The sequence below is a fragment of the Chenopodium quinoa genome, unplaced genomic scaffold, assembly GCF_001683475.1.
Source record: "Chenopodium quinoa cultivar QQ74 unplaced genomic scaffold, ASM168347v1, whole genome shotgun sequence".
In the NCBI taxonomy this organism is placed as follows: domain Eukaryota; kingdom Viridiplantae; phylum Streptophyta; class Magnoliopsida; order Caryophyllales; family Amaranthaceae; genus Chenopodium; species Chenopodium quinoa.
In genome coordinates this window covers 1,487,498-1,502,071 of record NW_018742815.1, presented here as the reverse complement: position 1 = coordinate 1,502,071, position 14,574 = coordinate 1,487,498, and the positions used below count along the sequence as shown (strand labels likewise).

The 14,574-nt window shown below is 35.5% G+C and overlaps 3 protein-coding genes across 3 annotated transcripts; 2 read left to right on the top strand and 1 right to left on the bottom strand.

Moving 5' to 3' along the window:
- The first annotated feature begins 3,056 nt into the window (after window positions 1-3,056).
- Window positions 3,057-5,521, top strand: LOC110725656 (uncharacterized protein At2g34160-like). Its single transcript, XM_021905131.1, has 5 exons — window positions 3,057-3,377; window positions 3,466-3,514; window positions 4,570-4,632; window positions 4,715-4,779; window positions 5,101-5,521. The coding sequence occupies exons 1-5, from the start codon at window positions 3,252-3,254 to the stop codon at window positions 5,194-5,196; spliced, it is 399 nt and encodes a 132-aa protein (XP_021760823.1). The 5' UTR covers window positions 3,057-3,251; the 3' UTR covers window positions 5,197-5,521.
- Window positions 5,522-7,060: 1,539 nt separating this feature from the next.
- Window positions 7,061-11,587, bottom strand: LOC110725654 (ribosome biogenesis regulatory protein homolog). Its single transcript, XM_021905129.1, has 8 exons — window positions 11,385-11,587; window positions 10,836-10,986; window positions 9,986-10,037; window positions 9,764-9,892; window positions 9,493-9,610; window positions 7,813-7,996; window positions 7,593-7,706; window positions 7,061-7,505 (listed from the first exon to the last, which is right to left on the bottom strand). Exons 1-8 carry the CDS (start codon window positions 11,480-11,482, stop codon window positions 7,323-7,325), a joined length of 1,029 nt encoding a protein of 342 aa, XP_021760821.1. The 5' UTR covers window positions 11,483-11,587; the 3' UTR covers window positions 7,061-7,322.
- Window positions 11,588-11,687: 100 nt separating this feature from the next.
- Window positions 11,688-13,707, top strand: LOC110725655 (NHP2-like protein 1). Its single transcript, XM_021905130.1, has 5 exons — window positions 11,688-11,801; window positions 11,937-12,057; window positions 12,179-12,282; window positions 13,207-13,338; window positions 13,433-13,707. Exons 1-5 carry the CDS (start codon window positions 11,799-11,801, stop codon window positions 13,457-13,459), a joined length of 387 nt encoding a protein of 128 aa, XP_021760822.1. The 5' UTR covers window positions 11,688-11,798; the 3' UTR covers window positions 13,460-13,707.
- The last annotated feature ends 867 nt before the right edge of the window (window positions 13,708-14,574 follow it).

Sequence of the window (14,574 nt, the reverse complement as noted above, 5' to 3'; positions counted from 1 at the left end):
ACACCGGGCATCGAAACCTCCAAAATTTCTTAAAAAGCGTGGATATTAGCCTTCAATTTTGGAATTTTTTGACTTTGTTTGCCCCGAATTAAAAATTGCCGAAATGTTTACCGTGGTCCCTAATACCCTCAGGGAGTCAAATTGGGTGTGTGGAACCATTCAATTTGCTTTTAAACGGCCAATTTACCGGTTTACAATTTGCACCGATTTACCGGTTTACCACAGCCAATTTAACTAACTTGCACTGAACCCGACTTTAACCGAAATTGACCTAAACCCGTTTTAACCTGTTAAACCCCGAATTTAACCCAACTTGTTACTAACCTGACCTGAATTCAATACGACCCGAATTTAACCCAACCGGTTACAAAGCCGATTTGTTATTGACCTGACCCAAATTCAACCCGACTTGTTATTGGCCTGACCCGAATTTAACCATACCTATTAGTTACCCAAGCCAAAAATTCAACCCGATCTATTACTAACCCGACTCGAAATTAACCCGACTTGTTATTGACTGATAGGTCCATTTTATATAGTATTTTACCCCTGTCCCTTGGTCATAATTAGTAGTGTTTTTAGCTCGTTAGGGCCAATTTTATTAATAATTGGTGTTTTCTAGTGTTTTTGTAGTTTTGGTTGACTTTTGTAGGGATTTGCACTTTTGGAGCATTTTCCCGAAATATTATGGGGTGATTATGAGCATTGGAAGAGCACGACCAATTTTTATAGCTAGGGCCGGTTAGAGTCATCGAACCGGTGATTAAGGGATTAACATTTGAGATTCTGAGGCATTTGGACCGAGTATTCAAGACTCGAAGAGGAAATCCGAATTGGGCCGAAGAATTGGAGCCCAATCGAAGTCCATAGCTTGCCCAAGTGTCCGGGCCCGACCAAGTAGGCTCCCGCATGAAGGTGACCCTGGCCAGGCGATCCGAGGAAGAGTAGTTTGCGCCCGAGCCTGGCGCGAGAGATGCTTATGTTAGAGAAAATTCGGGCCCGATCGGGCGACCCTTCGCCTGATCGGGCGCGAGGTTTTCAGTAGCTAATTCCGGCGATTTATCTTAGTTTTAATTAGGAGTAATTATTTTTGGTATAAATACGATTTTAATGCTTTTGATTAGGACTACTTCTTCTCTTAGACTTCTCTCTCTACTTAGCTTTAGATTAATTTCTCTCTCTACAACATTGTTCTCTATTTTAATTTTGTTCTTAATTCAACTCCTTAATTCCGATTACTTTGGTAACGGTTTCTTCTACTTTAATCTCATTTATTTTACTTTATTTCTTTCATCATGTTTCCTTTAATTGCTTTGTTTAGTTTATATTCAATTATATATGAGTAGTTTTCTTTCTAGGGTTTGTGGGGATCCATAAATGATATGAAGGGGTAATTTATTATTGTTGATTGTCAATGCTAGATTAATTTCCTGTTGATTGATTTAATGCTCTGTGACTAGATTAGGCCTGATCTTTTATGCATGAGTTTGACAATATTGATTCGAGATTGGAGAGGTGAGAATTGATGTTTAGGTATAGTTTCAATAGGCAGGTTAATTTATAAATGGTTAAGTCGAGATTCGAGAGATGATATTTAATACCGGTAGATTAATTCTGTGATTGTAATACGTTGCGAAAGCCTTTTGTGATCTGATTAATTGATGCATTGATGATTGATTGTTATGAATTACCCTGGAATATTGTTTATTGGTGAACCTATGCCCTAGGCTTTATTTCATTGATTTTCCTCCTACTTTTATTCCTTCCCACTTTTACTCTTAGTAGTTTAGTTCATCTTTGTAATAACAAATTGGTTACTTAATAATTTAGACTACTTTAATTAATTAGGAATAGAAAGACCAGTTTCCCTGTGGATTCGACCCTACTTCCCTATCTGCATTAGTTAGAGGATTTAGGAATTACTTTTAATTGGGTGATACGACTTTAGCATGTCATTGACCCGACCTAAATTCAACCTAAATTTTTCTTGACCCGATTTCAAATCACCTTAAATGCAATTTAGACCACCTTATTATTATTATTATTGATCAAAGCATTTTGTCTTGGGAGACCAAGTCGGTCCAGCAAAAGAAAGGAGCATCATCCTCAAATTTAAGAGTTAAATATAATATATATTTGTTGTATGGTCAAAGGAGATAATTATCTTCCTAAATTATAGACTATAGTTCTCTAGTATATTGCCATATATATTATAGTCAAATGAAATAATTAGCTTGATAAAAATGATAATTATCTATTTATATTTAGTTGAACCCGAATATGACCTGACTTGGAAATGACCCGACCTGATTGTAACCTGCAAATTATTGACTTGAACATAACCCGACTTGAATCCGAGAATGACCCAACTTGAAAATGACCCAACCTGATTATAACTCGCAAATTATTGACTTGAACCGAACCGACTTGAACCCAAGAATGACCCGACTTGAAAATTACCCGATCTGATTATAATCCGCAAATTATTGACTTGAACCGAACCCGACTCAAACCCGAGAATGACCCGACCTGATTCTAACCCGCAAATTATTGACTTGAATCGAACCTGATTCGAACCCGAGAATTACTCTAACCCGTTTTAACCCGTGAAATCCCGAATTAAACCCGACCTATTATTCACCCAACCCGAATGTAACCCGACCTAAACCCGATAAAAAGTATGACCCGACGTGACCCGACTCAAGCATGAACCAACCCAAACCCGACCCGCATAGGTTATGGAATTAATCTGAATTGACCTGACCCACTATTACCCGACCCAAACCCGACCCGTTTACCCGAATTGACAGCTGTAAGTTTATTGATGACTAATCCAATAAAAATCTTAATTTTATTTGTACTAAAAATACTCCATACTTGTTTGAATAATTGATAATTACTTAATTAGTGTTAAAAAATGATTGTAAAAAAAAAAAAAAAAAAAGTGTTAAAAAAAAACCCGATTTGTACTGAATGAAAAATCCAGTAACCCATGCCCGACTAAAAGAAAGGGACTTGTTAAAAGAAAGGGACTTATTAAAGAAAGGTCTTAAGAATGAACGAAGCCTCCCTATATAAGCTCCCAATATAAGCTCCCATTAAATTAAAGCTTCAATTTTCCAATCTTTAATCTCCTTTTCTCTCTCCTCGAATTTCAGTTAAGCTATACTTTGAGAAAATTTGATTGGTATTTTCGGGTTTCCCCAAATTCATTGATTTAACTAGGGTTAGGGTTTGGGAGAAATTAAACAATGGCTGCCGTCGAACAAATTACTGAGGGCGTAAACAACTTGAGCGTTGTCGATTCTGGAAAGAAGAATCGAATTCAAGTTTCCAATACCAAAAAACCCCTTTTTTTCTACGTTAATCTCGCCAAGGTAATTGATTTCGCCTTCACAATTTGTTCTATATTTAAATAATTATATTTTGGGTATTTTTTTGTTGATTTTTGATTATGTTTTGCAGAGGTATATGCAGCAACACAATGAGGTTGAGCTTTCTGCTCTGGGAATGGGTAATTTTCCCTCTTTCTATAATTTTTGATTTTTCTTTTTCCTGGCAAATGTAACGTAGCTCGATGTTTATGTTGTGTTTGTTTTAATTTTTGATACATTGCATTTTGTGATTGATTGTGATTTGTATTTTATGGTTTATTTGGTGGGTTGGTTTAAAATTGTGTTAAATTGATATAATTAGGGCTTAATTCATCTGTAAATTGTGTTCTGTTGTGTGATAATGAAAGAAATTAGCTCAAGATACCGACTTTAGTTTTGGTGCCAAATTTTTTTGTCAGTCCTTGAAAGTTTTTAATTAAGTGTTTAAAATTCAAGTGATGGGAGCTTGAGTTTTGGAATTTCCTCTCCTTGTCCCCCAATCTACAAGGTGCACTGAATGATGTTTGGTTGTGGATATAATTTCAATGTGAAGTGTAATTATCATTAATTGTAATATATTTCAGATAAATTTTTTGGTATGAATTCGTCTAAATTAGATTGGGTTCTTTGCAAAATGTATGATGCTCCTCTTCTTCACGTCTCTTCATTCATGCGGAAGTGTTATACTATGTTGTTATTGATCTATGTCCTGTAGCCTGTCCCGAGTCAAGTGCTATTTTTGTGTATATTGTACCAAATCTCTTTCAGAAATTGCAAATTCTATTGGCATGGAGATTCGAATGAATTAAATTTTCAGTCTTTTGTTGGAATCGTTGTCAGTAAAAATTTACTAGAATGTTTTTGAAGGCACTTGGCTGATTTGATAGGGTTGGTGCCTTGGTGGATGGTGGGGGTGGGGTGGAGCAAAGCCTTTCATGTAGAAAGATCCTGTTCTCCTCTTTGTTAGTTCATGCAGTCATTGACTGACTCATTGTGTAGCTTTTTCTAGGTGTATGATGGTTATATAGTTCAGGCTAGTGAGCTTGCCTTATAATTGGCCACCAAGTTCTCTATTTTAGGGTGCTAGTCTTACAAAACTGTTTCGATTGAATTTTTATAACTGATTTTCATGTTTCCTTCTTGTTGTTTGTTGCTTTGACTTATATTTCATTTTTTTTTTGTGAATAAATTGCAGCTATTGCTACAGTTGTAAGTGTTGCAGAAATTCTCAAAAATGGTGGGCTGGCTGTTGAGAAGAGTAAGAACTTTCTTTTATTGAGAGCTGATGTATAATACACATATTTGAGCTCATGATAATCTAGATTGGTTTAATTTTGCAGAGATCATGACATCTACTGTTGATATAAAGGATGATTCAAGAGGTCAGCCAGTCCAGAAGGCAAAGGTATGCCTGGTTTTTGCTAGCTCTCTTTTCTATGAACTATTTTACTTTAATATGCATTGTTGTGCATGAACTCGATTTTTTTGTGAACTAAAGGGCCTGTTTCACCTAACTCCTTTCGTCTGCTTAGTGCCCCCTTCTAATTTTTAACTTATCTAAACATAATTGGCTCCTGTTATTATTTATTTTTCGCTTAAAACTGAATATGGTAGCCATTATATGAACTTATAATTCTTGAAACTCATTTTATTGAGACGAAAAGAAAAAGGCCTAATCGTAGCTTGTACTCTGAATTTCTGATGATTGTGGGTCTCTATTTTTCAGATAGAGATTTTACTGGAGAAGTCAGCGGACTTCGACGAAATCATGGCAGCTGCTGCTGAGGAAGCTGAGGTTGCTGCTGTTGAAGAGCAGAGTTGAAGCAGAGGTTTTTCTTGTTTTGATAGGGATTTGTTTTGGTAGTAACCAAGATATTTTAAGTAGTTGTGTTCTTTCATTATATATGTCTAGGAATTTATTTTTCAAATGAGCATGTTGTCAAGTATTTTTCCCCCATTAGTGTAGGTTCTTAGAAAAGTTGTGATCCTGAAATCAGTTGGTCATGTCAGAATACTCTAAATTCAGTTGCCTGGATGTAATCTTTTTTCTTGGGTCAATGAGATTGTGGGACATAATTTGTGCTTCTATATTTCAAATGTTGTTGCCTGGCATCTTATTATAGTGATATGGATGGAGCTTGTTGATCTGTGTTTCTGATTACTAAAATCTTTTTGCTATCATCAAACAGAAAGACAGACAAGACAACCGAACTGCTACAGCTTCGAATCATACATTAAGGTCATTAGATACTGAATATTGATTGCTTTACCATCAAACAATAGCTGAATGGCTCACCCCAGCTGCCATTGTTGCATGTATTAATGTATAGACCGTTGTAGTTTCTGCACACTTCAGTAACATATCATTATATCAAACACTTCATCAAAATGTTTTAACATATTGTTCAAATTCCTGTCCTATTTCAAAATTTTTAATAGAATGTTGTGGATTCATACAAATCGGCATACATGTGCAATTAGTTGTCTTGGTTCACAATAAAAGAGTGAAGAGTGCCATAAAACCCTTATCCTAAAGTGTGTATACAACGAGACTAGTTCTGAATCAAAACCAACACTCTTTTGCTATCTCAAAAGCCAGAGAGGATTTTCGAAAGTCAGAATTGCTCCTTGCAGATTGTAGATTAGCAGAAATGTACAGCAAATCCGGTGTTGATCAAGCTTTAATACTCCCATCAGATACTCAAACAACCTCAATATTAGAGTTACATTAGTACTTAATGACAAGCTGAATAAACGCATGATTATCAGTTGGCAATCTTTATTCCTGAAACTCCAGCAGGGAGACGACCTGTGACAAATAGCCTGCCTTTTCTGTAGCTGCTCATCATCTCATGGCATTAGAGCTACATCCTTCACAAATTCCTTATTTTGCATATCCAATTTTTAGTTCAATTTGGGCCTTGTACATGGCATTAAAAACCATAGGAATCCATTTTCACTTTGCAGGACAACGTATTATTTGCTATCTGGTTTTTCTTCCCCTCTAATTGATGCTTGGTATGAAGAGCACAATCCACTCTGAATTTAATTTAGGTTCGACATACAATAAATATAAATTGATTATGTAAAGTGTAGCTTAAAGCCGGATTCAAAATGTCGATGACAAAGATGATTGTAAATTGGATCGAATTGGTCGATTTAATCCCTCTACGTTAGAATGAGAGGTTTGAGTTCCATCTTCCAAAGCATATGGTTTCAAGGTTCAAAGAACACTTAATATCTATAAGACTTTTGGATGGATGTCAATGCATAGATAATTTTCATAGGGGTTTAAAGTATATTTGAAAAGGCAACCAGAAAATGTACGGCTCAATTCACTTAATAATACGCCTCTTTATTTTTATTTGAAAACCACGAGTTTTTATGTGATTGACTAGTTATATATGTTTTTAAACACCCAAATGGTCTCATAGGGTTTTGGGAAGTTCATGGAAACATCTTGTCCTCTTTCTTTTTCGGGTTTAGAATAATTGAAAATTGTTCATTATTGTCAGCTATAACCACACTTTTGAACCAATTTCGGATATTTTTTCCATGTCATACAAGTTGGTTTAGAACCATAACAAGCCTACTAATGGGTTTATAGAGTCCCGAAACTGAATTTGGATGAATTATTTGTGTTTGGTCCAAGAATTGCAAGCGATGCTACAAATCTTTAACAGTGATACTTTAATAGAGCATTAGTGCATTACCAAACATTTAGAAGAATCCATATTGTGCTGCAGAATGTCGCTATTTCCAATTTGCCAGTATCTCAAGCTTTTATGGAGAAAGCACAGGAGACAGCGAGAATTAACAAACAAACTCAAGTAATAATTTCCCAAGTTGCCAAAATTTTGATGTCTCATACTACAAAATATGTATGAAATTACACTCAGAGTAGGAACCTAATGAGATAACTTTGTGGCTAGAAAAGATCAATCAGCTCTAAGATGATTTTGACTTTGATTTTGATTTGGATGAGAATGATGATCCCTTCTTTGATGCTCCTTTGTACGGTGATTTCTTGAAAGATTTTTTCTTTGCGTCCAACTTGCTTGAGGATGATCCCTTGTCTCGTTTATTCTTCTGCTGCTTCTTCTCATTCTGCAAATTAATGTTTCTAACAGCCTGTACATGAATCAAAAACCAAGTCAATACTAATTCTTAGTTAAATGACGTATCCTACTTAGCATCGATTGCGAATTCTTAACATACCTTGTTAACATTAAGTGAGTCGTGAGAATGCTTTGACATAAGCTTGTTCAAAATCTTATCAGTTTGTTCTCTTTCCTGTGAGCCCATACCCTTTCCTTGCGCGACAGGTAGAAACTGAAAGAACAGCAAAGTTAAAGGGCAATAAGCCAATGACATAATGAGGACATCAATTTAAGGAATTTAAGAGAGTATTAACGAAGAGAACTACGAAGACACTAACCTTCCTATGTTTCCCTTTGCTTTTTAAAGGCTTTTCTCCAGGTAACTTCTTGTCAAATTTCCCAATACTAGCTGTGGAAGTTGCTGCGGCACCAGCAATCTCCTCGAGCTCATTCTTGGTCAGTTTCTTTGGAGCAGCCTGACTTCCGCTAATGGGCAATGATGTAGCAGCTAGTTGAACATGACTGGGAAAATATTCACTATTAGCATCTTCTTTCTAAAGGTAAAGGTAAGACGCACCTTGCAAATTGTGTCAAGCAAAAACCAAAATTCGAAAAGGTGGTGTAGAAGGTACAGATATCACTTAAAGATAAAAATTGCGAAGGGCTCGTCTACTATAGAAAGTCCCTACAACAAATAAACCCATTGTATTCTCTACAAAGCAACAATGTAATAAAATGTAAATACTGAGTTCAGCTCAGCAATGAGAATTCCAAGTCTGCATATGTTGCAATCTGTTCAAGACTCAAGAAAAATAGACATGAATTCTTTTTAAACATACAGAGTTTTGAATTACAGCTAGAGGACGTTTAACATGAACTAAGATGTCTGATCAATCACAAAGTTCAAGCAGAAACTTTTTATATACTCTCAGACCATGAAACCTGCTCTGCAAAAGTGAGTAGGAACTGAGTTGACCAATGTTGAGGGTTTAAACCACTAAACCTTTTAAAGTCCTACCAGGTAACATTAGTTGATGGAAAACACACAAAACAACTTAAAAAATGGAGTAAAAGAAGGGGGAAAAAAAAGATCAACTGTAATACTTAGACTCATTCCAGCAAACTTGTCCTTTTAAAAAAACTTTAAGAAACAAAACATGACAAGTGAGCTGTATATCATATAACAATGTAAACATATGTATTTAATGAATGGAATAAAACAAGCAGAAAACCTCAAAGCAATGACTGGAATTAAACAAGCAGAAAAGCAATAATTGAAATCAACACAATGTAATGAAAAACATGTTTTAAATCAAGAAGATACATTAAAAGCAACCCAAAAGGTAGTTGAGGGGGCACTTTCAATCGAAGACCTCAATGAGGCATCTTAATAATTAGATGGTTAGAGCTGGTGAAAGATGGCAATATGTAAACATACACCATTCCAAGACCCACCCTACAGTCCTACACAGGAGTGACAGGACTGAACTGAGAAAAATAGACTAACTTATTCTCCAAATAAGAAAAGGAAAAAAGTAGTCCACTATCCACATATAACAGCAAAGCAAAGTTCTTTTATAAGCTCATAATTTTTTTTTGGTGGATTATTAAGGAGTGTCAACATAAATAACTTGTAGCACTGAGATGAATTAGACTCTGTGTCTTTTATTCAGTGAATTAAATAGGTTGGTATTACTCATCATTGGCAAAGAATCAAGGATTATAGCAGTCTCCTAAGAAGCCATTAAGTTCACGGGTTTTAGCATGTGTTGTAACTAAATGTCTAAATTAATGGGTTAATGCTCTTATAACAGGTGCTTGACAGAATGACAGGAATAGCATATGACTGTCCAAAAATTGTATCTTCATATGTGGGAGTAGACCTCAGAAGGATACTTTTGAACAATTGTTTACAGAGTAACTTCCACAACCCCCACCACTCACATCCAGACCGATCTTGTTTCTTAGGAATTTAGGATGGAAACAGAAACAGCAAGTACAAGATCAAAGGAATGTACCTCGGCAGGGCACCACTCTTTGCTGCTTCTTTTAGATTCTTCACACGATTCTTCTGGTTATTATCTACTCGCTGCTTCTTCTCAGCTTTTCGCTTTGCAAAAGGATCCACTCCAGGCTCTGTAATTACAAGACACGTCAATGGTCTCAAAACACGCAGATTTTCAAGAAATCCAAAAAAATTGCATATTTCACATCAGTTGTCATAGACTATAATGAATAAAACAGAAGTAAATTCAGAAAAAATACAACATCAGTAGGCTTGCAATATACCATCATTTGGCTTGGCATCAATGATGGGCACATCATCTGCATCATTTGCACGATCATACCCATAAGTGCGCTTCCAATCACCAGTCCTTTCATCGTATGCAATTTTGTCTTTCTTGCGCTTCTTTATGCCTGAAACATTGTTGCAGATCAAGGTAAATTAAGTGATGCTAAGTCATGAAAGAATCCCAATGACTTAATCATTAAGAAACTCTCTTGGTTTACCCTTCTTCTGTGCAAACGCCTCCCACTTTGTTGGAGGCTTTGGTCTTGGGAGCTGTATAAGAAAATGATATATCCTTCAGTCAAAGAGTATAATAAAGGAGTTATGTTATTGTGAGCACTACCCACTGAAACAGTTGACCATCATCAATTAAAAACAAAAATATGCCACAACCAAGTTCATCAACATGTAATTCGTAATGCTAAAAGCTGCATCCTCATGGCCTAATGAACAAACCCTCTCTGCCAGTGGCCACACACAACTAAGTCTTTCAAAAAGGGAGACTCATTTCAGAGAGTTTTGAATAAACTAAATCAATACTTTTGGCAGCATAACCTTTTTTTTTTTAAAAAAAAAGAGAAGCCAGTTTTTAGAAATCAAGGACAGACATAACACATCTCTTGATAAATCCAGGTATCACTACACACATGATTTCAGATTTCCAAGGGCTAGGTGTTTGATACTTATGGATGCAGCCATGTTATATTCCTCAGTTTTTATACCTTTTATCAAAGTATAGCTCTTGAAGGCATAACATGGTCACTTCTCATAAAACCAAGAGCAACAACATTCAACTCTAGTTGACAAAACCAGTAAATTAATTTGATATCTTGTAGTTCAAAGATAAACAGAAAAGTTAATTGCAATTTATAGCACTCAGTACTAATTATATAAGCTCATACACAAGCAATAAGTCCATAATCTATATTCAAAAAAACTCGATATAAAATCGACACCAAATAAGACCTATGCCCAAATAAGCTATGGCCTATAATTGACACCAAATAAGATCAGGAACATTAAAAATCCCTCAAAATATCCTAAATCACAAGACTAAGATAGAGCATTTACATGTTTCTGCCTGGGAAGTCTAGTAGTTGGTGGTGGCAAAGTGACAATGGGACCATCCACATCTTCATTAGCAGGCAAGGTGAAAAGGGCATCTGCAATTGCTTGTGCTAACTCTGTTCCCTTCTCCAGGCATTGTTTCACCAATTCCTCCCTTCATTTTACAGCAAACTATTAGTTTTTCTGCCCAACATTTTCAACAAATACATTCTAACTTTAAAAGGGGCGAGTTTTGATTTTCCACACTTTCAAAATCAACAAATTCACAACTTTATTTCAAACAAATTGAACAAAAAAGAATCATAAGCAATCCCAATATAAGAAAAAACTAACAAATTTATACATGGGTACACTATATAATACAGATTTCTCACGATTGCGGTATGAATATCAGCAAAACCCCACAAGTTTAATTCAAAGAAATTGATTAAAAACTGAATAATAAACAAACACAATAGATAGAAGTCAAGAAGTTTAAATATGGGTTCATACAAAATGCAAATTTCTAACAATATTCAAACAATTTCAGAAAATAATAGATAAAAATCTTACCTTGAAGAAGGGATAGAAGGGAAATGGTGATTAGGGTTATATGCCAAAAGATTTCCCAAATCAATTTGAAATCCGTTATGGGTTTCAATCTCCGACATATTTTCTCTCTCTTCTAAAACTTGGAAACTCAAAAAATGGCGGAAGTGAGCTTGCACTTTACTCTTTCTTGACTCCAAAAAAACCAAGCCCTAAAAACGAAAACAGAGGAAGGGTATAAGGGGCAAATAAAACGGCGTCGTGTCAAAAAAATAAAACCTAAAACGTCGTCGTATTAACCCACCAAACAATTGACCTTCCTATAAATTCTAACTCATGTTTTCTTTCTCTTAAACCCTTACCCCATTTGCGCATTTGGAGAAAAACCCTAGCCCCCAATTTTCTCTCTCTTCTTCCTTCGGTCATTCTTCAGCCACCATGGTAACTTTCTCTCTCTTCTAATTTCTGGGTTTTTAGGGTTTTGGGCTGTGATTATTAGTGGTTAATTATATGATTATGTTCATGATTAAAGAATTAATCTTTTGTTTTTTCTGGGTTTTTGTGAATTTTTTGCAGACAGGGGAAATTGTTAACCCAAAAGCATACCCTTTGGCAGATGCCCAATTAACAATTACAATCATGGACCTTGTTCAGCAAGCTGCTAATTACAAGCAGCTTAAGAAGGGTGCTAATGAAGGTTTAATTTTTTTTTTCTTAAGCTTTAATTGATTGGGTTTTAAGGTTTTTGATTAATCATGATTTTATAGGGTTTTCAGTTTGTGGGTTTTTCTGATTTAGTTAAATATTTGGAATTGCAGCAACAAAAACTTTGAACAGAGGTATTGCTGAATTTGTAGTCATGGCTGCTGATACTGAGCCCTTGGAGATTCTTCTCCATCTCCCTTTGTTGGCTGAGGATAAGGTATACTTAACATATGATTACATTATCATTTTGTATATGCTTGAATGTTTTTATTTGTTTATTTTGTGAAAATGTGAAATGGGTTTGTGAGAAATGAGCATGATATGGTTTACTTAATTATGTAATGTGGGGAAGGTTCAAAAATGTTGTTGCGGCGGCTGTTTGTTTAGTGGCACTTACGATGTTGAATTTGTTGGCTATAATTGGGTGGGGGTTGGTTGTTTGATTGGATTTGTTTCGATTAATGCTAGTTATAATTGTGTTTTGGGTTGAGTAGTCTTGTAATTATATCAGAACTTGACATATATGTAATGCATAAAGGTTTACCATCAACAGGAATTTAGTTTCTTTTTTATATAGTGTTTGTAGTGACCTGTATTTCTTAATGTTGGAGTGAAGGAGATAACTCTATTTGCATAGTCAATACTGGATTGATGCGATTATGCAACTTTGTAGATTGTTGTGGGCGATTGAAGGGGTTTATAAAGCAGAAAACCTAAACCAGAACATATTAATTATGTAGTATGTAAGCACTTCAGGAGCCTGAGCTTGTTAGAAATAAGCAAAGCTGTTACTTTGAAAATTTATCTGTGGAGTTACCCTGTGAATGATGTCTTGCTCTTGGTAGCTTCCGTGTTTTTGTGTACTTTTTCTGTAATTAATGACTTTATCTAGGTATCATCTCTTCAATGTAGTGTATACTTTCAACTGTGTAGCTTACTGTAGCAAGTTTTCGGGATCATATTTAAAGATCTACATTGTAACAGGATTTCTTCGTGCATATGCAATTCTCCTGGCCTTTTGTTACTTGCTGCAGTTGCTCTTTACTATGTTGAATATCTGGAATCTGCTATGTTGAATTTAGCTTTGCAAAATTATTTATATTCCTTTTGATTAATTCTTTAACTTGCTTCTTATTCGCAGAATGTTCCCTACGTGTTTGTGCCCTCAAAATCAGCCCTTGGCCGTGCATGTGGTGTTACAAGACCAGTTATTGCTTGCTCAGTGACCTCCAACGAAGGAAGCCAATTGAAATCACAAATCCAACAACTCAAGGTTAGTCTTCATTCGATAACCATCTGCTACTAATGCTGATAGCTTAAAGTCAATTTGAATGTGTTTCTGATTTCTGGTGTTTATACTAATGCAGGACGCAATTGAGAAGCTTTTGATTTGAGAAGTAGTAGCTAAATGCCTGTTCGGAGTGATAGGCCTCTTGGATTGTAAACGAGTGCTCCTTGGAGGCTTTGACTGATGAAGTTGTGCCACTAGGGGAAGAGTCTATTTTTTCTTTCTTTTTTGGTAATTTTCGTAATGGATCACTGTTATTGAGAGTCGAATTTAGAACTTTGGATTCTGATGTGAGCTAAATCAAATTAATAGTTGGTAATCTATAAAAACTTGGTGACTTTACTTACTGGTTTATTTGTTTTGTTGGATCACTTTTTTGTTAATTTGTTTTCTAGATCAAAGTTTTACTTAATCTAATTATTTTTTTCTAATGGACTGCGTTAGCTCAACGAATCTCTTAATCTAATGTTCCAAACTTCCAACTTCTGCCACTTTTTTGCAATTTAAGCTTCTGTTGCCGCCTTGATGTTAATGATGTGGTTATGTAACAACTGGTCCTAGATCAAAAGGGAGTATTTTTACTGTGCCAAAAGACGCATGATAACATGATAACTAATGGAGGTGAAAAAAGATGATTGGAATTTGGAAGCAATTCAAGTATTCAATATCAAATTTGTTTCTCATGGGGTTGCATAAAATAATTTTTTTCCGTTCTGGATTCGACTGAAGCTTTGGTAACGAATGAACCGTTACACATGTGTTGTGGCGATGTATTTCTTGTGCATCATCTATGTACCACTGAATAATCACTGATTGGTAATGGAATATGCTTTTCATATCATTGATGCATGACTTCATTATAAGAGTCAATTTTTAGAAGTGTAAATCGGATAAAACGGTAGACAATGTCCTATGAATTAAGAACAAGATTACAAGACATTGATTGTTTATGATGTAGCATTGTATCTAAGCTTGGAGGCACAGAGACGTCGATTGTTAATGATAACGAATGGAGCCGGAAAAAAGTCATCGATTGCTAGCACTAGCTAGTAAGAAAAATCCAACAGCCTAGAAGCAAACTTTGCCTCGCGTTAACCTCGTGGCTCATCACGTCGGCTCACACAACATCATCTCTAGTAATTCCAGTATATACTCTTTGTGCAACTCATCAACACATCAAATAAAAGGAAAAAAAAAAAAGCAGAATATGAATAATTGGGT

Excerpts from the sequence above, each read along its gene's own strand:
- LOC110725656 (XM_021905131.1), top strand. The coding sequence starts at position 3,252 with ATGGCTGCCGTCGAACAAATTACTGAGGGCGTAAACAACTTGAGCGTT. Across the intron at positions 3,515-4,569 it reads GCTTTCTGCTCTGGGAATGG|CTATTGCTACAGTTGTAAGT; the intron begins GTAATTTTCCCT and ends AATAAATTGCAG. Across the intron at positions 4,633-4,714 it reads TGGGCTGGCTGTTGAGAAGA|AGATCATGACATCTACTGTT; the intron begins GTAAGAACTTTC and ends TTAATTTTGCAG.
- LOC110725654 (XM_021905129.1), bottom strand. The coding sequence starts at position 11,482 with ATGTCGGAGATTGAAACCCATAACGGATTTCAAATTGATTTGGGAAAT. Across the intron at positions 7,997-9,492 it reads AAGAGTGGTGCCCTGCCGAG|TCATGTTCAACTAGCTGCTA; the intron begins GTACATTCCTTT and ends ATATTTTCCCAG. Across the intron at positions 7,506-7,592 it reads ACTCACTTAATGTTAACAAG|GCTGTTAGAAACATTAATTT; the intron begins GTATGTTAAGAA and ends ATTCATGTACAG.
- LOC110725655 (XM_021905130.1), top strand. Across the intron at positions 12,058-12,178 it reads TAAGAAGGGTGCTAATGAAG|CAACAAAAACTTTGAACAGA; the intron begins GTTTAATTTTTT and ends TTGGAATTGCAG. Across the intron at positions 13,339-13,432 it reads CACAAATCCAACAACTCAAG|GACGCAATTGAGAAGCTTTT; the intron begins GTTAGTCTTCAT and ends ATACTAATGCAG.